Source organism: Mauremys mutica, chromosome 4 (assembly GCF_020497125.1).
Source record: "Mauremys mutica isolate MM-2020 ecotype Southern chromosome 4, ASM2049712v1, whole genome shotgun sequence".
Taxonomy (NCBI): Eukaryota; Metazoa; Chordata; order Testudines; family Geoemydidae; genus Mauremys; species Mauremys mutica.
This window is the reverse complement of record NC_059075.1, coordinates 103819322-103845836: the sequence shown is the minus strand read 5'-3', so window position 1 is coordinate 103845836 and position 26515 is coordinate 103819322. Positions and strand designations below refer to the sequence as shown.

Below are 26515 nucleotides of genomic sequence, written 5' to 3'. Positions count from 1 at the left end.
TAGTTTTTTGGATTTCTGTGATAGGATAGTCTAACATCTTTCAGTAAGGTGATAAATGTGGACTGAAATCTGGGCGAATGGGCTGTCACCTTAAGAGGGCATGGCACATTAGCATCAGTGTAACAGGAGAAAATGCAGCCAGAAACCAACTTAGAAAGTCCCTGGGTGGCCAATGGAACCCCTTTAACTTTGTCTGCAATAGACACAAATAGCCTGAGAGAAATTTAAAAAAGGTTTAGCCTTGTCCAAATAATATATTAGCAATCTCCTAATGTATAAAGTCTATAGGACAGTACCCTCCCTAGTCTGATGAGGTTTAGGATGGAAAACCAGCAGATGAATAGCTTGATTGATATGAAAGTCCAAGATTAATTTGAGTAAGAACTGTGTGTGTGTGGTTGGAGGCATCTCTTTTTCTTGAAAAAGACAGCGTAAAGGGGATCAGCCATCAAAGTCCCTCATTCACCAATCCTTGAGCAGAAGTAATTGCCACTATAAAGGTGGTTTTCATGGCCAGGTTTAAATAGGTACAGGTAACTAGTTGAAGGGAGGTTTCCATCAGAAAATTAAGAACTAAGGTCAAGTCTGCAATTGGGGTGGGCTCTGACATTGAGAAAGAGTCTGGATAAAACTTTGATGAAACTGGAAGTTGCAAGGTGTACAAATACCAAGAAACTTTACACAAGAGAATTAAATGTTGTGATGGCTTCTAGGTGAACTTTAATGGAGCTCAAAGACAGACTTCCTTGGGTTAGAGAGAAGATATTTTAGAATCTCTGAGATACAAGACTCAACAGGAGATAGGTAGTGATGAGTGCACCCGTGGTAAAATCTTTTCCATTTCTGAAGGTAAGTTTTCCTGGTGGATTCCTTTCTACTGTTCAACATGACATCTTGAACCTCTCTGGCACAGAAAGGTTCTAATCCCAAGAGCCATCTAGGTACTAAGCCCTGAGTCGTAGACAGGGCCGGTGCAAGGATGTTTCGCGCCCTAGGCGAAACTTCCACCTTGTGCCCCCCCTCCGCCCTGAGGCACCCCCCCGCCCCAGCTCAACCCTGCTCCGCACATGCACACAAGCACCCCAAGCACGCCGTCGCTGCTTCACTTCTCCCGCCTCCCAGGCTTGCAGTGCCTAAGCTGATTGGCGCCACAAGCCTGGGAGGCGGGAGAAGTGAAGCAGCTCACCCCTGCCCCACCTCCTTCCCGAGCACGCCGTGGCTGCTTCACTTCTCCCGCCTCCCAGGCTTGCGGCGCCAATCAGCTTAGGCACTGCAAGCCTGGGAGGCGGGAGAAGTGAAGCAGCGACGGCATGTTCGGGATGCTCGTGCTCAGAGCAGGGGTGAGCTGGGGCAGGGCATTCCCCTGCATGCCGCCCCCCACCTTACTTGCTGTGGGCGGCCCTCCCCGCGCTCCCCTGCCCCAGCTCCCTCCGTCTAAATGCCGGCAGCAACTGGGGCGGCCAAAGATCCGGCCGCTGTGGTTGCTGCTGAAGAAAATGGCACCCCCCAAATCCCAGCGCCCTAGGTGATCGCCTAAATGGTTGCACCGGCCCTGGTCGTAGAGCGTTCAGGCTGGAGTAACAAATATTCTCCAAATCCTGAGACGACTGGGACTCAGCAGGATATTGATGGCTGGCTGGCAGAAGAGGCAAAGTAGGTGAGGAAACCACATCTGCCTGTGCCAGATTGGTACAATCAAGATTACTATGGCTTTGTCCTGTCTGATGTTATTTGGAACCATGAGGATTAGCAACATTAGAGGGAAGAAGTACAGGAGACTTCTTGACCAAGATAGGAGAAAGGCATCCCCAATCTCCCTTCAAACAGAATTTCACACATTTCCAGTTGACAATGATGGCAAAAAGGTCTATGTTTGGAAAACCCTGGTAAGAAATATCTGTTTGAGTACCTATCTGTTGAGTTCCCACTTGTGATCTTGAGTTAAATGTCTGCTGAAGTTGTCAGCTATGGTACATCAGAGGCCGGGCAAATAATCTACTGAGACTAGGACTAAGTGGACTATGCACCAGTTCCATAATCTGAATGCTTCTGAGCAAAGGAACCAGATCTCAGTCTACCATGTTGATTTATGTAAAACATTCTGGCCCTGTTGTCTGTGATTATGCAGACAGACTGACCTCTTATCATGGAGAGTAAGTAGCAGCAAGTGAATCTCACAGCACTGAGCTCCAGAATGCTGCTATGTAAGGCAGACTCCTGGGAAGACCATTTGCCCTGGATAGTTTGGTCCTGTAAATGATCTCCTCATGCTAGGAGAGGTACATCTGAAACTGTGGTGACAGTGGGAGGAGGATGGTGGAAGGAAAGTCCAGAACACACCTTGTCCAGATTCTTCCATCAGTTGAAGGATATTAGCACACAGCTGGGACTAAAGAGTAATTTGTTCAGACTGTCTCTGTTGAAGATATGAACTGTCCTTAGCAAGACCTGCAAACAGGGTAGATGTAAGCAAGTGTATGCCATGACAAAGGTACATGCTGCCATGTGCCCACGGAGTGGCAGGCACAATGTGGCAGTGACCATGTGCTCATATGGACTCATGTGATTAAGTGTGTCAGAGTGAGAAATCTGTCCTCTGGTAGGTAGGCTCTGGATGTCATGGCATCAGAGTAGCCCCTATAAACTCTATCTACTATAGAGGTAAGAGGGAAGATTTTGCAGTATTGAGCTGAAGGCTGAGAGTGTAAAATAGCCTTCTTTACCACTGATTGAACTTCTACGTAGGGATGCCCTTTTAGAAACCAATCATTGAAACGGGGAAGACAATTACTCCCCATTGGTGAAGCTGTGCAGCGACTACCACCATAATTTCTGCAAACACACTAGGGGTGGTATACTCTGAAAGAGAGGACTCAATACTGATTGCTGTCCTAACATATGACAAAGCAAGGGGACCGCTTGTGAGAGGGATGTATCATGACATGAAAGTATGCATCTTGAAGGAGAGGGTCATAAAATAGTCTCCCAGATCCAGGGATTGAATAATACTTGTGAGTGTTACCATCTTAAATTTCTGTTCTTTGACAAAGGTATTCAGCATCATGAGAACTAGAATTGGCCTTCCACCCACCCTTTTTTAGGAAACAGAAAATACTTACAGTAAAGTCTGCTTCCTCTGTACTCAGTGGGAACTGATTCCATGGCTCTCGAGTGGAGGAGGGGGAGAACTTTTGCCTCAGGAGAGGTTCAAAAGATGGGGCCCTCAAAAGGGATGGGGAAGGAGGGTGAGGGAGATATGGAGTGAAAAGATGATGGAGTAGCCCAAGGTCATATCCTCCAAGACCCATCTGTTGGTGGTAATCTACTCCCATGAGCTGTGGAAATGAGAAAAGATCCCCCAACGGTATGAGGATGGAGGGGGGCAGGGCGGTACAACATTAGATCCAGATTGTAGGGGTGTGGTCCTGGTCTGAGGCATCAAAACAAACGGTTTGCAGATGATGGCTGCTGTGTTGATCAAGGTGCAGTGGTTGAGAACTTTCCCCTCTGCATTCTGGGTTTCTTTTTAGGTGGCTCAACACTGCATGGTAGGTAGGAAACTGGGTTGGGTGGGATCTCTGAGCTGTCTGAGACTAAATCTCCTTCTATTTGCAGGTATATATATGCTCACATAGTACTAGTCTAACCTAGAGTCCTTCAGCAAATGCAAGGAATCATTGGTGTATTCATTGTATAATTTAAGACCATCAAGAGTAGGTCTTTTGCAGTGTTCTAGACTTCACATTGAAATCCTGAGGATTCTAGCCATGAGGCTCTATGCATGACTACAGCTGTGGAGATGGAAGGATCTGCTGTGTCAGTGGCATTGAGAGAAGCTTGCAAAGTTGTCCTTGCAACAAGCTGTCCCTCTATGATGAAGGCATGAAATTGTTTCTTCTGCCCTTGTGAGAGGTGTGCAAATAAAGGAATTAAATTTTGAATAGTTAATGTGATTATATTTTGCCAGAATTGCCTGGTAATTAGCAATTCTGAATGCAGGGTGGCAGATGAGTAACTTATGATCAAAGAGATCCAGGGCCGCATAGGCATACACAGCACATGCGGCTGCGTAGGGCACCCGAAAATTTGGGGCACCATTCCCCTCGCTGGCCATGGCTGGAATCCTCTCTTCTCTGGCTCCTCCCCCATGCTGGGCCAGCGGGCTTCTCCCCAACCCTGCCCCCTCCCTCACTCGCTCCTCAGTTAGCCGGCTGAGGGCTCCAGCTTCCGGCTCTGCTGCCCCAGCCCCAGGGAACCCAGAGCAACACGGCTGGTCACTGGCAGCTTGGCGACACGGCCCGCTGCCGCCCGGAGCAGAGTCCCTCCCTGAACCCTGCTGGGCAGTGCCACTTGGGCTCAGGCAGGGGCCAGACCAGGGCCCGAGGAGTGAAACTTTTACGTGAGTCAGCTGAGAGGGGTGGGGGGAGCCGGGCCAACCTGGGGTGGGGGGGGGAGGCAGAACTTAGTGACAGTGTGCTCAATGTCTCTCACATTTCCCTAACATACACACACACACACAGTCTCTCCGACACTCAGACTGGCTCTCACACCCACATACACTTTGTCTCTCACGAGTCACAATCCCCCAATACAGATTGTCACACACACAGAGTCTCATACTCCCCAACACACACTGTCACACAGTCCCCCAACACACAGTCTCACACACACACACACACACACACACACAGGCTCGCTCTCGGTCTCTCACACATGGGGTTTTTTTTGCTCTCTCATACACACACACACATGCTGTCTTGTGCGCACACACACACACACACACACACACACACCTTGTATTACTGTTAAAAGCAACAAAGAGTCCTGTGGCACCTTATAGACTAACAGATGTATTGGAACATAAGCTTTCGTGGGTGAATACCCACTTCGTCAGACCCGCTGCATCTGACGAAGTGGGTATTCACCCACGAAAGCTTATGCTCCAATACATCTGTTAGTCTATAAGGTGCCACATGATTTTTTGTTGCTTTTTACAGATCTAGACTAACACGGCTACCCCTCTGATACTTGTATTACTGTTGTTATTACTGCTTGGTACTTCCTGTCAAAATGCTCAAGGTGAGCCAGGAGTGGCTAAGGGCTGAAGGAGGGCCGTGGGCTCTGGGAAGGTGCAGCCTCCATGTGACAACACGAAGCCTACCTTCAGCCACTGCCACAGTGTCTGCTGTGTACAAAGCTTGGTGTGTGTCAGCAATGGCAGGGGGAGTTCTGGGGGCCCATGGACGGGGATGGTGGCTGTGCCCCCTCAACACACTGGGGTCAGCGGCATCGGCTGGATGCCGCCTTCAGTGGAGCATAGAGGCACCAGTTTATTAATACTACATAGGGTCTCATAAATCCTAAGGACGGCCCTGAAGAGATCTATATGCTTTTGGTCTTTATCATATAGGATAGCCTTATATGGTGCTACTTGTTATATTCATTTACAACATCAACACCTAAGGAGTTAGTGACAAGATGAGAAAATAAAAATTTTGAACTTGTAGCTAGAATGTATTATTTTTTGTCTGCCCTTTTGGCTGCTGGAAGAAGTGGCAGGGTCTGAGAAATTGTCTTTGCAGGTTCTAACAATGCTTTGCTTACAGAAAGGGATACTCTGTGCTGAAGATGGTCTTTGAAAAATGTCCAGCAACTTGTGCTGAGTCTCTTGGACTTCTTCTAATGGGATTTCAAGAGAGTCTGCCACTTTTTTCATCTAATCCTGAAAACATTTAAAGGCATTTACCGCAACTGGAGGTGGCATAACAGTTTCATTCAGGGCAGTGGTTCTCAAATTTATTTGATCGTGCCCCCACTTTTTTGTGTCTGTAGTAGTTTATGTCCCACCACACTGCATCAAAGCAAATGGATTAATGTACAGATGGAAACAACTTTGTATAATATTATGCAAGCTTAACAGAAATCCATCAAAATGCACAGTGCCATCTGAGACCTGATATGTCTGGAGGAATCAGCTTTGCTAGTTATTCATTGCTGTGGGTAAAATGTATGCAGTAAGTTTTTTTCCTAAAACTTCACACCTCCTCCCAATACATTTTGCACCCCTCCGGGGGGCCTATACACCTCCCAGTTCGAGAACCTCTGATTTAGGGACAAGAAGGAACTATTTGTCTGTGCGGTAGCCTCTTCCTCTGCTCTCCTTTCTTGCTTCTCCAACCTCTTGTTCTTTGAGGTGCAAAGTGCTGTAGGGGAATGGAGAGTGTTGACTCTGGAGTTCCCTATAAGCACTGGGTACCTTAGAGAACTGTTGGTGGTGAACAGCCCAAGGGTTCCAATATGACCAGGGGTGGAGAGAAGGGAACCAGGATTGATCATACCAAGAAGGGTGTTGAGCAGGTCAAGGCCACCCAAGCCTTGAAGTATCCCTTGAAGGAAAACATTCAGGAGATGGTAGTCTAGGGTAGGGCAATCATAAAAGCTCTGATCTGAAATCTGAGAGTCTGAAAGCCCTAATCTACATAGTCTAATGGAGGAACATATAGAGGAGGAGTAATTGTTTGCCTCACCATACACAAGGGTACTGAGGAATGAGGTGGTACTGGCAACAGGCGAGTGTGACCCTAAAAGTATCCCCCTGCCAGAAGGCAAGGGGTTTACTGGTACCAGGTAGTGAGTTTCAGCTCACCTGACTAGTTGGACATACCCCAATTCACTTGTGTCGTAATCTGTATCTAATAGGGGTCATGTAAGGTATCACTGGAAAACCAATAACACACTGATTATTAATATTCTTGTGTGATATATGTACAATAAATGCCCAAAGGCTTGTACAAATGTGAAGAAGATAGACTACAATATGTTTGAACCAGACAAGTCTGGGAAGTGAGTAAACAGTTTTTTTCCAGACAAAGGAAAGGCCAACGCCTCCATCCAGGTGCAATCACAGATAACTGGCAATCACAGTCAAGTAGCCATACAGTGGCATACAAGAGACTTCAGGATAGATCGATTTGCATTGTAGAAAGTACCAGCAGGAAAAAACCCCAGCCCTGAGCTTTCTCAGATTCAATGGCACCTTTTCTCAAAGGAGAGGGCTGAACTTTGAAAAGAATATATTTCACAAGTTCACTAAACTATAAAAAGAGAGGGGCAAAGAATCAAAAGTTATCTTTCACCCATGAAGACAAAGGAACTGCGAACCTTGGACTCTGTGGGAGATTCTGACCACGGGTGTGGTCAGCCATCTTGCAGGAAGAAGGTGTGGTAAGAATCCTACCTTGAATGAAGACTGTAGTTTTGTTAAGTTTTAGGCACTAGAAATCTTTTTCACTTTTATTTGTTTGTAACTATTTCTGACTTTATCCCTTACACTTGAACTCACTTAAATCCTCTCTTTTTTTCATTAAATAATTTTTTTACTTTTATTCTCAAACTAGTTCTGTGTTTGATCTTAAGTGATTAACAACTCTAGTTTAAAGCAGCAAGCTGCTGTGATTTTGTCACTTTAAAGGAGCAACAGATCTTATTACTCTTCTGAATGTTCAGGAGAGGGCTAGATATTTCAGAGGAAATATTTGGAGAATGTTTTGCGGAAATTCAGGACTGACGGTTGTTGGGGCCCCTTAGTTAGCAGTAACCAAGGCTGGCAGAGACCAGAGTGCGTCTGTGGTGAAACAAGCAGTCCGCTGAAGTTAGAATCACTGAACTAGGGCTGCTCAACACACAGACACTCAGTGAATGCTTGTGTGCTGGCTGGGATCATCTAAGTCTGAGAGCTACAGCAGCAGAGCATTTTAAAGCACTCAGGGTTACGTGACACACCACCTCTCACTAGTCAATGCTGAATGCCAAAACACGACAGCGAGGTACTTAAGATAGCACAGGGTGTGGTATGGGGTGGTCTGGCATAGCCTTGAATTAGAGGACTGCCAGCAATACTACTCAGATAGCCAGTCCAGTGAGACTGGAAGGGGAAAACTATAATGACTAGAAGGCCAAGCCACAAAGAGGAAGCAACTGAGTCCAGAGAAAGAGAGAGAGAGAGACTGACCACAAGGCGAGCAACCAAAGGAGGAAGCATCAAACAGATCAAGAGCTAATCCCAAGATGTGCAACAAGGAGGCACCCTAGCAGTGAGCAGGAAACCCTGACACAGTGCTATATTCTGTTTACACAGGGCAAATGTCATCAGATTGTGATCACTGGTACCTAGGAGACTGGTAATTTTTCTCTCAGTGATTATCTCTTTGCCCATCAGAATGGACTCCAACAGTGAGCTATCACATGATGGATGCAGGACTGTCTATGTTAATAAATCATCTATTATTTTTAGAAACTGCAAGGAAGTTTTATTACTGGCTACATAAAATATTGAACCAATGTCCCCCAGGTTAAGTCATCCATGATAAAAAATGATTACTAACCTTCTGTAACTGTTGTTCTTGGAGATGTGTTGTACATGTCCATGCTGACGTAGGAGTGTGTGCACCCTGAGTGCAGTCGTTGGAAAAATTTTCCCCTAATTGTATCTGTTGGATTGGCTCTAGCACCCTCTGGTGCTGCACACTCATAGTGACAGTATAAAGGACTCTGTCGACCCCAGCCCCCCTCAGTTCCTTCTTCTGACCAACTCCGATAAAAGGGGAGGAGGGGCAGGTCTTGGAATGGACATGTGCAACACATTTTGAAGAACAGGTACAGAAGTTTAGCAACCATTTTTATTCTTCGAGTGTTTGCACGTCCTTTCCGATGTAGGTGAATCCCAAGCCGTCGTATAGGAGGTGAGCCGAGAGTTCATGGATGTGCTGATTGTAAGTCCACTTGGCCAAAGCTTGAATCGTCCCTGGCCTGTTGGGTGATGTGTACCAAGAACGTGTGCACCGATGAGCAAGTTGCTGCCCTGCAGATGTCCTGAATAGGGACCTGCACTAGGAAAGCAGCCAAGGAAGCTTACAATCTCATGGAATGAGTAGTTAGGTCAGCTGGAGGCAGAACTAACCTGCCTGTAACCTGACCTGCCTGACTGTAGCACGTGCGAATGCACAATGTGATCCAGGACAAAATTCTCTGAGTGGTGATAGGGAGGCCCTTCATCCTGTCAGCTACTGCTATGAACAGCTGGGTAGATTTACGGAACAGCTTGGTCCTTTCTATGTAGAACACTAGGGCCCAACTGACATCTAAAGAGTGGAGACATTGCTCCTCCCTATTCGCATGTGGTTTTGGAAAGAAAACTGGTAGGAAGATTGCTTAACTGCAACAGAACTGTGAAACCATCTTCAGGAAGAAAGCAGGGTGCAGATGCAACTGCACCTTATCCTTAAAGAAAATCATATACAGGGGCTCTGAGGTGAGAGCTTGAATCTCCAAAATCTTTTTTGGCTGATTCAAAAGGCCACCTTCCAGGAAAGGTATGTTAGTGAGGACGTGGCTAGCAGCTTGAATGGGGACCCACTAACTCGTTCTGAACTCTCGGCAGGTGAGAAGCTTTGAGGTGGAATGCACTATGCAGAACTCCCACAGCTAAACTGCCTCCTGGCAAAGTGGGGAGTGCGCGCACAGCTGTAATGTTGTCTGTAAGAACCAACACATCCTTGCCCATAATGTGAGGCAGGAATGCCTGACAGGCCAGCTGAACTGCCCTGAACACTCTGACCATGTGGAGAGAGAGCTCTTCTGGAGACCAGAGGCCTTTGAGTCCTGAATGGTCCCAAGTAGGCTCCCTAGTCCAGTTCCAATGCATCCAAGACCAGGGACATCGATGGCTGGGGCCGCGAAAAGGGAACTCCCGCACAAATTATACGCTGGTCTAGCCACCAATCCAGGGAAGCGAGGACTCAGGGAGGTACAGTGAGAACCGAGTCTAAATGGTGACGCCCTAGCAAGTACACCATGACCAGCTATTCCTGAAGGGGTCTAGGTGCAGTCGTGCATGTTTCACCACGTAAGGGCAAGAATCTATGTGGCCCAGGAGTCTTAGACAGCACCATGCTGTTGAAACTGTGTGGACCTTGAGGGACCTTACCAGGGCCATGATCGCCTCAAACTGGCCTCCTGGGAGAAAGGCTCTGGCCTGAGTGGAGTTGAGTACTGGTCTGATGAATTCTATCCTCTGTACTGGGATGAAGGTAGACTTCTGAATCTTTATTAGTAAGCCTAAGGCCTGGAAAATCGACTGGATGAGGTGGAAGTTGGACACCACTTGAACCCTGGACTGGCCTCTAGACTACCCAGTTGTCAAGATATGGGAAGCTCCATACTCTCCATCTCCTCAGGAAGGCCACCACTATCGCCATACATTTGGTGAAGACCCACAAAGCAGATGACAGGCCAAACGGAAGTACTGCAAACTGGTAGTGTGTATGGTTGAAGACAAATCTGAGGAACCTTCTGTGTCCTCAGAAAATCGATATGTGGAAATAGTCGTCCTTTAAATTGAGGGTGGTATACCAGTCCACAGGATCCGGAGAGGGAATGATGGAAGTCAGGGACACCACGCAGAACTTTAAGTTCTTGAGGTAGTGCAGATCTAGAATCGGCCTGAGACCACCTTGGGCTTTCAGAATTAGGAAGTAATGGGAGTAGAACCCCTCATCTCCAGATTTGTGAAATCTCTTCCATGGCTCCCACCTTAAGGAGAGACTCTGGATCATCTAGCCAGTGGTGGCACACTGCTCTCAGAGACCACTGAGCAGGAGCATAAGAGGGAACCCTGGGCTTGGGTCATGTCAGGGTAGGAGTGCTTCAGACAGTAGCACGGGTGGCTCCGAGGGTGAGAGGAGAACTCCCCTTCAATCTCTGAAGAGAAAGAGTCCCGTGCTGTCTGCACAAAGACAGTACCTCTGGTGCCGGAGTCAGCAGGGCCTCCCGGGTCGTTGATACCAGCTGTTGCAGTGCTGAGTTTGAGGTGTAGCCTGACTTAGGTCTCACTCTGTCCCAGTCCCCATGCCTGATCATCTTCAGCACTGGGGAATGACCTCTCTCAGATGGCTGCGTCTTGTGCTTCTTCTTGGGCATGAGGAATGGGGAATGGTGCAGAGACTCTCACACAGTGAGAGGATCACTCTGCACCAATGCCGAGGTACTCGGTGCCAAACCAGAGAAACTCAGTTCCAAAGTGAGTCTTAACGCTGTTTCCATAAGAATGACCTTCAGTCTTGCCTCTTGGTCCTTTTTTGTGTGAGATTTGAAGTTCCTGCAGATCTGGCAGTGGTCTCTTATGAGAGTCTCTCCCAAGGCCTTGAGACAACTTAAGTCCAGGTCACTCAAGGACACTGGCTTGCCATAGGCCTTGAAACCCAGTGACAGAGCCATGCCCTGGCATTGAGAAGCAAACCTACTTCACTAACTGATGGAGAAAACTCCAAACATTTACTAACTAACTTAAAAAAAAAGGCATACAACCAAATCAACTATATACACTGCAAAAAGAGTGGAAAAACCACTGGGAAAAGCTTGCTGAAGCAAAGAAAACAATTCCAATGCCCTGTCACAAGCAGTAAAAAGATACTGAGGCGGCATGGGGCTGGCAGGGCCCTTTATCTTGGCAATATGAGTGCATGGCACCAGAGAGCACTAAAGCTGACCCAACAGATACCACTAAGGGAAAAATTTCTGGCAACTCTGCTCAGAGCATGCACACACCTACATTGGAATGGACATGTGCAAGCACTCAAAGAGCAATTTTTCTTTCTACACATTACAGACAGATATTTAAGGAGGAGTTTGTCCTGTTCTCTAGTGAGATTAAGTGATCTGTAAGAGATACCCACCAGTACCCCAACTTCAGTTTTACTAGTTAGAACTTTAATACATAAGCACTCAAGGTCCTATGATTCTGAATCATTTATGACTCTAACAGGTAACGGTGTCTGATGTTGACTGCCATTCCCTTTTTCCCATTCTCTCCTTACAGAACACGTTGTAATTATCAATTTTAATGTTCCCGTTATTAGAGCCATCCGATCAAGTTTCAGTAATACCAAAAATGTCATATTTTTTCTCATGAGTATCTTCAATTCTTCTTGTTTATTGTATAGGCACCAAGCATTAGCATATAAACAATTAAAAATCTGTTCCTTACATGCACCTTAGTGCTTGGATATGTTAAAATGCATGATGCCTTGAGGTTGGTTTTCTTATTTGGGTGTTTGTGTCATGATTGCCCCATTATCACTCTGTCCTTCTACGGTTAGTTTAAAGCCCTCCTGACAATCCTAGCTATTCCTATCACGGAAACTGGTACCATAATGCTGATAAGGAGGCCATAAGAATCATACTACCCCCTCTCTCCACAGTATCTGCTACGACATTCCACAAAACTCCCCCCCACACACACATACCCTTGACCCCTATAAATCACCTATTTAGCCAGTTATTCAGTTTGGCAGTGCTAAGAGCTGCATAGTCATGCAGTCTTCATACCAAATTAGAGAATTATCTGTGGTTTAATTCCCATTTTTAACACCATCAGATCAGCGTAAAGTGCTCTGCAAGAGAAACTGAATTCTGCAGTAACCCATAGTCTTTATTCTTAGAAATGTTTGTGTAGTGTGACAGCTGATTTATTTTATAATACTGCACAATGCCTTAAAGCTAAGGGTATTAATAAAGTCCTGAGCCAGAGAAATAATTTTATTGTTTTTTCTTTCCTGAATCTGCCAACACTATAAAAGTGCCTTTTCTTCAAACTATCTCCTTGTTAACCCATGCAGTGCAACCAATTTGGCTGGGGAGGCAGAGGCTTGATTGGGGAGGAATGACTGGGAAGGAGAGAGATCAATAAGCTATGATAGGGGTGTGTGGAGCAGTACACAATAAGCTTAAGTGATGGTTGTGTGTTTACTTTCTTAAAAAGAATGGGGGTGGTGAAGAGTTTGTACACTCTCACGCATGGCCACTATTTTGAGTAACTGGTAGAGAAGGGCAGTTAAAAACCCAGGAGGCAGGCAGAGGGTAGACCAACATTTGGCAGCACCCTAATGACACCTGGAACTAAGTTGTTTAAATACCCCCATTAAGTTGTAATATATTATGTATCATACAATATTTACTGGAAGTTGCACCCTCCACTGGTTGGATTTCTACTGGTGATCCAAGAGCAACCTCTAGCTGTGTCTTGGACAGCTCCTTGGTCTCTGGAGCAGCATCTGTCCCTTGGTCCACTGAGTCAATATCCAGTACTTCATTAACAATCTCCTGGTCTGCATCCTGTCTGACATCAGTGGAGGTGTACTCAGTAGTGTCTATACAATTCAGTGATTGTTTGGTGGGATCTCTCACAAATATATGGTTCACTCATTGTAGCAGCTACAAGCTCTCCCAGTGGTCCTATTATTGTCCTTCACAGTCTTATAACAAGTGCTGGAATTCTAAAAAAAAGAAGGTCTGGAATCCACTTCCAGTGCTATCAGTCACAAGTAACAGTACTGGAAGACATTTCTGGCATGCTGGAATGGTGTTCTGGGGCATTCTGGCATGACTTGAGGCCTGCTTATAATCCAGTTGGAGTACCTTCCTTTAATGCAGCACTTGCTTGGGTCCTGGTGGTGACCTACTCCATTTGTTTGGACAGCTGCATGTATATTTGTGCATTGCAGTGGCTAGAATTCAGAGTAGTCTGTACATGTGCCTCTCCCCAAAGGGCAATTAAGTCCTGGCCCTCAGCATAGGACTATAGTGACATATGAGGCATGACTGCTTAATAATCAGAAGTATGACACAAATATGTGAATTCCATGAACTGGAAATGCAAAGGACAGCGCCCTGGATGTGCACCAGCACTTAAAAAGAGAGGTGACATCCAGTCAGGATGACTCTGGAACAATAGAGGGCACACAAGTAAACAGAAAGGCTGATCCAGGTAGCTGGAATACATCTGTGGGATACCAGTAGGAGGATTTATAAGATCACAACAGTTGCTTGGGATGGGGATGCATTCACACACACTTCTTTGCAGATAAACTCATCCCACAACTCAGCAAACCTGCTTCCAAAGTGGGTTTAATTACGCAAAATAACTCAAGTTAACCTGCAACAAATTTCAAGTGTAGAAAAGCTCAAATCCAGACTTCTCCCTATTGCACCTTGATGCTTTCTTCAATGCAACTGTTGGAATCATCTCCCTCTTCTTGTGCATGAAACTAACTCCCTAAAATACTTCTGCAAATTCTTTCAACAATAATCATTACAAAATTTATCAACATGAAGCTTCTACCACCAACTGCTATATTATTTATGTTTCAACTGTTTAGCCAAGACTCAAATCAGGGCTTGTTTGGTGATCTTAAGGAAGTGATCTTAAGAGGTCATTTCGTCAATTTCCTTGCCCTGAAACACTGAGGCAAGATTAAGTATATGGTGACTGCCTTACAAATGTTTATCCAACCTATTATTTAAAACCTTCAATGATGGGGAGTCTACAACCTCCCTGGGTTACCTGTTCCAGTGCTTAGCTATCCTTATAGTTAGAATGTTTTTCCTAACATCCAACCTGAATTTCCCTTGCTTCAGATTAATCTGATAACTACTTGTCCTATCCTTAGTGGACATGGAGAACAGTTAATCTCTATCCTCTTGTAGGTGCTGCTGCCCTGTCAGTTATTCCCCATTTTGTATTTGTGTACTTAATTTTTCTTTGCTAAGTGTAGTACTCTGTACTTATCTTTACTGAATTTCATTTTATTGATTTCACATCAATTTTATCATTATCATTTTGAATACTAATCCTGTCTTCCAAAGTGCTTGCAACCCCTCCCAGCTTGGTGTCCTCCACAAATTTTAAAAGTGTACTCTCCTCCATCATCCAAGTTTTTAATTAAAATATTGAACAGTACCGAATCCAGGACAGAACCCTGTGGGAACCTACCAGATACATCCTTCTAATTTGACAGCAAACCATTGCTAACTCTACTCGAGTACTATTTTTCAACCAATTGTGCACCCATTTTACAGTAATTTCAGAAGACAATATTCCCCTAGTTTACTTATAAAAATGTCACGTGAGACTGAGTCAAAAGCCTTACCAAAGTCAGGATATATCACGCATATATCTCAGATGTTTATACAACATTAATACTTGGTCCTGCCATGAGTGCAGGGGACTGGACTAGATGACCCCTCGAGGTCTCTTCCAGTCCTATGATACTATGATTAAGCACATTGTCAGTACAAAGTGGTTGCTTTGTCATAATTCTTGCTGGTATATAAAACTGTAAAAATATGTTTTTAATTAACTCTTCCCATGTAAGCAATAGCTTCCCTCAGTGATTATCAAAAAAGAGAAGGCTAACTTTACGCTTTACAGATCAATAAGCGCTGTGGCTCTTAAGTTGGTCACACTGTTTTTCATGACCGCTCATCATCTTCACTAGCCACTAAAAGCAGGAACTTGACTGTGTTTTCAAAAGCAGCCTTTAAACACAAATTGCTATAGCCTCCTTTGTAAAGTAAGTCTTCCTTCTCAAATGTATATTACTCAATACATCTGCTCTCTTTTCAAAATTCTGCTGTAAAATGGTGAAGAGGAGATATACAAGAGAAAATTACTTCCTGGACAATGTGGCCTGGTCTACACTACAATTTTATGTCGAATTTAGCAGTGTTACCTCAATTTAAGCCTGGACCCATCCACACAACGAAGCCCCTTTTTTCGACTTAAAGGGCTCTTTAAATCGATTTCTTTACTCCACCTCTGATGAGGGGATTAGTGCTGAAATCGGCCTTGCCGGGTCGAATTTGGGGTAGTGTGGATGTAATTTGATGATATTGGCCTCCGGGAGCTATCCCAGAGTGCTCCATTGTGACTGCTCTGGACAGCGCTCTCAACTCAGATGCACTGGCCTGGTAGACAGGAAAAGGTCCGCAAACTTTTGAATTTAATTTCCTGTTTGCCCAGTGTGGAGAGCACAGGTGACTACACAGAACTCATCAATACAGGTAACCATGATGGAGTCCCAGGATCGCAAAAGAGCTCCAGCATGGACCGAACGGGAGGTACGGGATATGCTCGCCATATGGGGAGATGAATCCGTGCTAGCTGAACTCCATTGCAGTAAACGAAATGCCAAAACATTAGAAAAAGTCTGAAAGGGCATGAAGGACAGAGGCCATAACCACGACACACAGCAGTGCCGTGTGAAAATTAAGGAGCTAAGGCAAGCCTACCACAAAACCAGAAAGGCAAACGGAAGGTCCAGGGCAGAGCCACAGACATGCCACTTCTACACTGAGCTGCATGCCATGCTAGGGGGTGCAGCCACCACTACTCCAACCCTGTGCTTTGACGCCGTCAATAGAGAATCACGCAACACGGAAGCGGGTTTTGTGGATGAGGAAGATGATGACGAAGAGATTGAAGATCACTCACAGCAAGGAAGCGGAGAAACTGGTTTCCCCAACAGCCAAGATGCATTTTTCACCCTGGACCTGGAGCCAGTATCTCCCAAACCCACCCAAGGTGGGCTCCCAGACCCTGTATGCGGAGAAGTGTACCGCTGGTGAGTGTACCTTTGTAAATATTACACATGGTTCAAAAGCACGCATGTTTAATGAGTAATCTGCCCTGGCGTTCGCAGCCAATACAGCTACTGGAAAAGTCTGTTAACGTGTATGGGGATGGAGCGGAAATCCTCCAGGGACACTCCAGAAAGCTCTCCCGGATGTACTTCCAAAGCCTTTGCAAAAGGTTTCTGGGGAGAGGAGCTGCCTTATTCCGTCTGCCATGGTAGGACACTTTACCACGCCAGGCCAGTAACACGTAGTCTGGAATCATTGCATAACAAAGTATGGCAGTGTATGGTCCCGGTGTTTGCTGGCTTTCAGACAACATCCATTCCTTATCTCTCTGTGTTATCCTTAGGAGACTGATATCATTCATGGTCACCTGGTTGAAATAGGGTGCTTTTATTAAGAGGACATTCAGAGGTGCCCGTTCCTACTCGGCTGTTTGGCTGTGGCTGAACAGAAATGTTCCCTGCTGTTAGCCATGCGGTGGGGGGAGGGGTGAAGTGATCATCCCAGAGAATTGCGTGGGGGGAGTGGTTATTTGGGTTTGTGCTGCATGCTAACCTGCAAACCGCAGCCCCTCCTTTTAAATTGCAAACCCATTTTAAATGGCCAACCCAACAGCCGCTTGGTATGGGAAATGAGGGCACTGCTGTTTGAAACCATTCCCACATGTTATGAAGGTTAAAGAAGCCAAAAGACTGTGGCTTACCATGGCTGCCTGCAAGCCGAATTCTGTTGCCTGGCACTGCGTGAGTGATCTCTCACACCACACCGGCAGGCCCTCAATATAAGAGGCAAAATGTGACCTTGTAACGAAAGCACATGTGCTGTGTAATGTGAACAGCAAGGTTTAACGAGAAAGAGTGATCCTATTGTTCTCTAAAATGTGTCTTTTTCACTACCAATCTCCCTTTCCCCCCCCCCCATCAGCTGCAAATGTTTCTCCTTCGCAGAGGCTAGCAAAGATTAGAAGGCGAAAAAAACGTACTTGGGATGAGATGTTCTCAGAGCTACTGCTGTCCTCCCACACTGACAGAGCACACCAGAATGCATGGAGGCAGACGATGTCAGAGTACAGGAAAACACAACAGGAACACGAGGAGAGGTGGCGGGCTGAAGAGGATAGGTGGTGTCAGATTGCTACAGAAGGCAAGAGTCGATGCTCTGACTGCTGGAGCATCAAACTGATATGCTCCAGCGTATGGCTGAGCTGCAGGAAAGGCAGCAGGAGCACAGACTGCCGCTACAGGCCCTGTGTAACCAACAGCGCTTCTCCCCAAGTTCCATAGCCTCCTCACCCAGACGCCCAAGAATGCAGTGGGGGGGCCTCCGGCCACCCAGCCACTCCATCCCAGAGGATTGCCCAAGCAACAGAAGGCTGGCCTTCAATATGTTTTAAAGTTTTTAAGTTTTAAAGTGTGGTGTGGCCTTGTCCTTCCCTCCTCCCCTACCCCACCCAGCGCTTCCCTCTGCCCCCACCCTTCCCGGGCTACCTTGGCAGTTATTCCCCCTATTTGTGTGATGAATTAATAAAGAATGCATGAATGTGAAGCAACAATGACTTTGTTGCCTCTGAAAGCAGTGATCGAAGGAGGGAGGGAAGGGTGTTTAGCTTACAGGGAAGTAGAGTGAACCGGGGGGGGGAGGTCATCAAGGAGAAACAAACGGAACTTTCACACTGTAGCCTGGCCAGTCGTGAAACTGGTTTTCAAAGCTTCTCTGATGCACAGCGCGTCCTGCTGTGCTCTTCTAACTGCCCTGGTGTCTGGTTGCGCGTAACCAGCAGCCAGGCAATTTGCCTCAACCTCCCATCCCGCAATAAACGTCTTCCCCCTTACTCTCACGGATATTATGGAGCACACAGCAAGCAGTAATAACAATGGGAATACTGATTTCGCTGAGGTCTATCTGAGTCAGTAAACTGCACCAGCACGCTTTTAAACATCCAAATGCACATTCTACCACCATTCTGCACTTGCTCAGCCTATAGTTGAACAGCTCTTGACTACTGTCCAGGCTGCCTGTGTATGGCTTCATGAGCCATGGCATTAAGGGGTAGGCTGGGTCCCCAAGGATAACTATAGGCATGGGAAGAAAGTCCCTTCCTGCAGCTTTTGAAACAGACCAGAGTTCCTGAAGACGGGAGCATCATGTACCTTTCCCAGCCATCCCATGTTGATGCTGGTGAAAAGTCCCTTGTGATCCACCAGTGCTTGCAGCACCATTGAAAAGTATCCCTTGCGGTTTATGTACTCACTGGCTTGGTGCGCCAGTGCCAAGATAGGGATATGGGTTCCATCTATCGCCCCACCATGGTTAGGGAATTCCATTGCAGCAAAGCCATCCAATATGACCTGCACGTTTCCCAGAGTCACTACCCTTGATATCAGCAGATCTTTTATTGCGTGGGCTACTTGGATCACAGCAGCCCCCACAGTAGATTTGCCCACTCCAAATTGATGCCTGACTGACCGGTAGCTGTCTGGCATTGTAAGCTTCCACAGGGCTATCGCCACTCGCTTCTCAACTGTGAGGGCTGCTCTCATCTTGGTATTCTGGCGCTTCAGGGCAGGGAAAAGCAAGTCACAAAGTTCCGTGAAAGTGCTCTTATGCATGCGAACATTTCGCAGCCACTGGGAATCGTCCCAGACCTGCAACACTATGCGGTCCCACCAGTCTGTGCTTGTTTCCCGGGCCCAGAATCGGCGTTCTACAGCATGAACCTGCCCCATTAACACCATGCTTTGCGAGAAGTCTGGCCCATACTTTGCGAGAAGTCTGTGTCCATGTCCTCATCACTCTCGTCACCGCGTTGCCATCGCCTCCTCGCCTGGCTTTGCTTTGGCAGGTTCTGGTTCTGCATATACTCCAGGATAATGCGCGTGGTGTTTACAGTGCTCATAATTGCTGCAGTGATCTGAGCAGGCTTTATGATCCCAGTGCTATGGCGTGTGGGCTGAAAAAAGGCGCGAAACGATTGTTTGCTCTGGAGGGAGGGGCGACTGATGACATGGCTTACAGGAAATTACAGTCCACAAAGGGTGTGGCTTTGCATCAAGGAGAAACACAAACAACTGTCTCACAGAATGGCCCCCTCAAGGATCGAACTCAAAACTCTGGGTTTAGCAGGCCGTTGATTTCACGGAGGGAGGGAGGGAGAGAGGGAGGGAGGAAGCAAATGAATACAAAACACATCAGGTCTATTTCTTGTTTTGATCCACTCCATCTATATTTTACATCTTTAGGGTGGCAGCAGACAGTGCAGTTCGACTGCTAGCCATCGTCAGCTCCTGGGTGCTTGGCAGAAGATGGGAATGACCTGGCTGAGTCACTCCCATGTCTGCCCAGGCGCCCCTGACTGACCTCACCGAGGTCAGTTAAAAGAGCACCCAGGAGTATGATGACGATGGCTACCCGTCATAACACACTGTCTGCTGCCAAAAGGCAATGAGCTGCTGTTGTGTAGCAATGCAGTCCCACATCTGCCAGCACCCAGGAGACGTACAGTGACGGTGAGCTAAGCGGGCTCCATGCTTGCCATGGCATGGCATCTGCTCAGGTAACCCAGGAAAAAAGGCGCGAAACAATTGTCTGCCATTGCTTTCACGGAGGGAGGGAGAGGGGGGCCTGACAACATGTATCCAGAACCACCTGCGACACTGTTTTTGCCCCATCAGGCATTGCAATCTCAACCCAGAATCCCAATAGGCAGCATAGACTGCGGGAACTGTGGGATAGCTACTCACAGCTACCCACCGTGCAATGCTCCGGAAGTCAACGCTAGCCTCGGTACTGTGGACGCAGTCCGCCGACTTAATGCACTTGGAGCATTTTGTGTGGGGACACACACAATTGACTGTGTAAAAATGATTTCTAAAACACTGACTTCTATAAATTCGACCTAATTTTATAGTGTAGACATACCCTGTGTGTACTTTGCTGTAGTTTTCCTTATCTCCCCATCCAACTTCCAATCCTGCTGCCCGTTTAGGATGGAGGACTCCAGATTTTTAACTGTGGAAGTTTCTGGGCTAAACTAGAAGCTGTTGTACTGGTGATTTTATAATTACATTTGTCTGATGGCTTGTTTTGTTTGTTTATTTCGTTTGTAGTCGTCTTCCTCTTTAGTAAGTGGACACAACATTATCTGCCAGGAATTCTGTTATGTGACAGGGAAATCTTTGACAAACAATTTATAATTAAATAATTTTGGGTATTTTCACTCCCTGGACAAAACAAGGAGTGCAGATATGTACAAAATTTTGTTAGAGTTCATTAAATATAATAAACATTAAAAACATTGATTTGAGGCTGTATTTTATCTTATTTAAACAAGATTTTGATAAATCAATTAGCTCTCAGATAACTGAATTTTAAATATCTATACAAAGGGGTATTGTAAAAATGGTATTGGAGTTATAGTGAACTCAATTTTGATAACTCTTACATCATGCCTTGTTTTGTGATTTTTATATATTTTACTATTTTGTGTTAATTGTCCAATTAATATATCCATGCAGAATGCATTGTAAAAAGTAATAAAATTACACTAGTGCACTCAATCTAATATCTACCAAATAGGCCAGAACTGAACAAAGCAGATTTTATAAATTAACTGAATATCAAAGATATTATTTTTAGTATTTTCCTTCCCTCCCCAATATCAATGAGTGTGTTTTACCTAGTGTTGTAACCAGCTTTTTCACCGTGGTAGAATTAATCATCAAAGTCATTAATGATGCTGTTCCTGCATACAGTAATATCTAAAACAGAAACCAAAGAGAGCATTTCACCACTTCAAATCAGTGTTATCATCAGTAGTATAAAGTAAAATGCAAATTATTTTGAACAGTGAGGTACTCTACATATTTTCCATAAACAATGCCTTTGCTGACATCATCTTCAACAGTGCAACACAACTATGTATCTTCAAATTGTGGATGTTTTTGTTTATTCATAATTTTGCTAAATTTAACCATATGTTCTTCACGGCTGCCAGAATGTCCAAATAAGGAAAATTAAGTTAAAAATAATTCCTTTTTATAATATTTTTTTAAAATATTTTAAGTATTTAATAATGCTTCTCAAAGCACTTCACGTCTCAATGTATTTATCCTCACAACATCCCGTGAATTAAGGAAGTATTATCATCCTCGTTGCACTGAGGGACTTGTCCAAAGTTAAGGAAGTCTGTGGTGAAGCAGGGAATCAAATCCAGATCTCCCAAGCCCTAGGGTAGTGCCCTAACCACTGGACCATACTACCTTTCTTTTGTATAGTTTTTTTCCCCCATTCTACCAAGAGGAAGAAAATATGAAGAGATAACCCCACTACAGGAAACAAGATTGTAAGATTGGTATATAAAAACATCAGTGCAGCCATTTCTTTCTATTAAGACTATTCAAGAGCAAGAGACAAGGAACAACCAGGTAGGTCAAAAAAAAAAACAACCCTCCCTCATCCCACCCCTCAAAGAAAAACCCTCCCTCATCCCACCCCTCAAAGAAAAACAATAACAAAAAAACCCCACCCACACTCTCAAGTAGCACCCAGGACCAAGGAGGTGTAGGAGGGGACAAGACTACAGCAAAAGGAATTACAAACAAGTAATTTGCTTTTGTTGCACATTCCTCTTCTCCCATCTTACTAATAGAGAGAAACAGAATGAACATATGATAGATGTAGTGAGCAGACCATCAGAGATTACCTTAAAATGTTACTTGTAGCTTACTTTACATGGTACATGTAAGCAAATTCTGACCAATAGAAATGTTCTCTGAGGAGGAGAAATCTAGCTGATAGTGACATATTGCAATCTGTAGATACCCAAATAGCAATTATGCAGATGCCTTTAATCCTCCAAGGTATAGAAGAGTGGCACTACATGAACTTGAGGATCAAGGACTTAGCAGTCCTAACCAGTGTCTTGGTGGCTGCTTTTTCTCATTGTCACCCTTGAAACAACATAAAAAAAACTGTTTTACCTCATTAAAACTGTAAATACAGGAGAGAGAAAACCTCAAAGCCCTTTTCACACAAAAGGAATATTTTTTTTCTGAGAGAAGTCAAAGTCCAGGTACAAAGTGAAGCGAATAATGGTTTGATCCATGTGGAACTCAGGATTCACTCCAGACATAAACTTGTCAGGATCCAAAAAGTGACCATGACCCGGTGAAATCCTGACCCACTAAGTCCACATGTCTCCATGGTGGTCATCCCAATCTTGAAAGAACTGAAGAGATGGACAGATAACTAGGAAGCGGTGTTCCTTAACCTTCAGAATGGAAATGAATGTCTCTACAAATGCCACCTTTAGAGAAAGCAATTCAATTTTTTATCAGAAGAGAGCCCATTAAACTTGTAAAACAAAGGACAAATCCCCTTGAAGGTGCATTGGTCAGTGCAAGTGCCCTTTAAAATTTGAAGAGCAGAACAAATATTTCAAATACATCTGAGAACATATTTCTTTCCTGGTGATAGGTCCACAGATATCAGATACATCTGAAACATGGATTTGTAGGGTGTTAACTTTCCTGGAAAACTTCTAGCAAGAAATTCAAAATGATCTGAAGCAACATTTCATGTAAGCTGCACATAGGAGCGGATGCAGCACAGAATCACAAAACCAGTAAAACAAAACTCCATAACCACTGTTAGAAATGGAGTCAGGAGATTGGATTGATAGCTGTCCAACCCCAGTTTGCACAGTTTGTTAGGCAAATCAATCAACCCTGGTGCCACAGTGAGAGGATACAATATAGATACTGTCCCCTATGGCACCAAGACTGGTCTGAGTTCCTGATCAGTGGGATGTAGTGTGTTGATTTCAGTCTGCCTCAATTTACATATTGGCAAGATGGCAGATATGAGGGATATGGCACTGAGGTGAGAACTTCTTTGGCTCCCTTTAACTCTGGTGATTCTCAGCCTCCCCAATCCTGGAGGGATAGGCCCTGAAAAGTGACCTGGTGTGCGTCAGTCATGGCTTTAATTTCAGAGATGTTCTCTGACATTTTCCTAAGCAGAATCTGCTCTTCAGATATCTACTTTAGCATTTTATAGACTTGATCAAAGGCCCAGGCAGAGGGACCTCTTCTGCAAGTAGTGTCATGCTGCCCTGCATAGGGCTGTCAGAGAGCCTCTGCTTCCTTGCAGTTTGGGGCGGAGGGTGGTGAGAGAGTAAGAGAGGAAAGGGTGTTCCAAAAATGGATCCATCTGCTACTAAGATGTTAAAAAGCAGGATGAACCATTTTGAGACAAAAGCTGTGGCCTTAGAATAATAGCAGATGTCAGTGAGTTTTAGTGAAGCTGAGCAGGAGCGCCAGATCTAGACAGCCATTTTCCCTGCTGGCTCCTAGATGTCCTCATCTCTGGTCTCTTAAGAAAGCTTCTCAGACATATGTAAACCATTGTCCCATTGCCTAAAATCATATTTAGCCAACAAGGCATGATAATTGCCCTACAAAACTGCAAGAAAGCAGATAAATAAACCTTCCTCCCCCAAAGCTCCATCTTCTTAGGTCTTTTATCTCTTGGAGAACAACTAGAAAGCCCAGGCAACTTCAATTTTTCATGAGCCATTTTTAAAAACAGCAATCCAGGTACCAGATGTATAAAAAAGTACTCTAACGCCTTCAGAGGAACTTGGTACCCAAGATCTGCCCTCTAAGATACAGCCAAGACAAGGCAGCAAGAATCAGCCACAAGTTTTTAGCAAGTTTTTAGTCTTTGTTAATAGGCATGGCTAATTGATCCTGGGATATCCAGTGCAAAAAAGTCAAACAATTAATGATCTCTCTATTAGACAATTCCAAAGGAATGTCTAATATGTCCACCTCCTTTTAAGGAGGTCCTGAAGTAATCTACAGTTAACATATTTGATGGTGTCACAGCCTCATCAGGTGATACTGAGGATATGGATAAAGGGGTAGGTTGGTCGGCATATTCCTCCACAAGGCCTTCCTGCTCATTCTGAGATTCCTAGTGATGCAGGTTCTTAAGAGTTCCTGACAGGATAATGGGGTGTGTCCAGCAGGATTCCCAGAAAGCAACAATTTCCCCCTGCAACTTGATTCAGCTGACTAAGGAGCTGATGGGAAAAAGTGAGGGTCAACAAATGGCCACATTTGTGCCCCATAAGATAAGGCATATGGTGCCATAAAAGGATGGGATCCGTGGAACAAGACCTCTATAAAGCATGAAATCTGAAGTGCGAAGAATTTCCACCGAGGTTGCCTAGATGAAGGCAAAAACATCCTTGGAGAAGGACTCCTACTACCATGCAGAGCTGAGGATACAGGTGAATAAAATTCCTGCAAAGGAAGAGCAGATCCCTGAGGTACAGAAACAGAGAGAGTTTCAGATCTTACATGGGAGTAAGCAATGATACCATCAATGATGGAGGCAGAGATTTTCATTTTTGATACCTTAAATTCTGGTACCACCACATTTCTAAATACAAGACAATAGAGAGACATCTAACAATGGAGGCTCCAGTTCCAGAATCATCAAAAGTTTCACAGGAGGGAATATAGGAGAAAATTTTCAAAGTGAATACCTAAAGTCAGGCTCTTAACTCCAGAGATAACTAAATAACTGGCCTGATTTTCAGAGTGCCTAAATATGGATTTAGGACCCAACTTCAAGCATGCTTTTTTAAAAAACATCTTAGCCATAAGCACTTGTAACAAACACAGTTCCAGATAACAGCATCCCTAGCAGAAAATGGATTAGTTCACAAAGGCTCACATGATGCACCTGAATCCACATAAAGTTCTAAGAGGGACAGCTAACTGTAGTAAAAATATTTCTGTGCTAATTACATAAGTATATTGAAAATGTTAATGAAACAATACTGACCCATTGTATAGTATGTGAAAATTCAGATTATAAACAAACATTTAAACAAACTAAACTGCAATGCATCTTTAAATATAAAAAGTAGCATCTACATGCATATTTCTATTATGAATCAAAATTAGTCAGACTAGATTTTCAAAGTTAGGTACTCATAATTGCATGAATAGATTTGAAAGTGCTAATTTTATGTAACTAAATAATCTGTGTGTACTTGTGCTGGTTATTTTATGCAAGGATTACTCATATGCAAATATATTTGGCTCACTTACTTTGAAAAATCTGGTCCTGAATGTCCTTATAGTTCTTTTATCACTTATTCCAACAAAATGTATCTAGTACAAGTTATGAACAAGTTTTGAAAAAAATGTAGATAGCCCTTTAAAATTTTTTTTACCGTGTTCTTCATTGCTGCTATACCCGGATCTTTTGATTGGCTAATCCCAAGAGCCATATTCAAAGTAAAAGTAGCTCTCATTCCACTCCAGACAATAACAGCTCCCCAGCGACAGTTAAATCCATAACCAAGGCAGCTCAGAAGAGGGCTCAAGAACAAAACAACTAGACCTCTGTGTGAATAAAAGGATAAGATAATGAGCAAAAATATCAATGCTCAGAGATAGAGACATAGAGCTGGATGTCATCAGCATACTGAAAGCATTGCAGTCCAAACCTTTATACAAACCCTTCAACAATCCCATGCACATGTTGAACAGGAGGAAAGATAAAATGGAACACTAAAGAACTTCAAATGGTGTTTAGTGGGAGTAGCTACGATCCCACACCAACCAATGGTAACATTAAGCTGGGAAAGAAGAGCCACCCAAAAGCAACAGCATCCACTTTTGATGCAGTGTGCAAATGAATCAATATTACCTCACGAACTATGGTATTGAAGATTGCTGATGTAAGCAGAGTCAGAATGAACTCTACCCTGACATCTGGTGGTGAGCTGTGGAAAAGGACTTCAGGGGCTGATCTCATTTGCATGGGCATACCCACCCTGCCTAGCATGAAGGGATTGCTTGCCCAAATGGTCACTTTGGCTGCTGTGAGATCCCCAGTCTCTTTGTTATTGGGGCAGGAGTAATAAAGCATTGTTATCCTGGTTATGTGAATCAAGGACAGTAGAACTGTACTTAGCATTTTATGCTGGAGGGACTCGCCCTCAACCAAGTAGCACTCGCTAGCC

General features: G+C 44.7%; 1 protein-coding gene across 3 annotated transcripts in view; it reads right to left on the bottom strand.

The window, feature by feature from the left end:
• The window catches only part of LOC123370418 (sodium/hydrogen exchanger 10-like), a 262362-nt gene that overhangs the window by 167649 nt on the left and 68198 nt on the right, over positions 1 to 26515 (bottom strand). For all 3 annotated transcript variants that reach the window (XM_045016987.1, XM_045016986.1, XR_006579406.1), the window contains exons 9-10: positions 25721 to 25892; positions 21149 to 21230 (exon numbers count right to left, since the gene is read on the bottom strand). In XM_045016987.1, coding sequence (XP_044872922.1) covers positions 21149 to 21230; positions 25721 to 25892 — 254 coding nt within the window. The remainder of the gene's footprint in view (positions 1 to 21148; positions 21231 to 25720; positions 25893 to 26515) is intronic.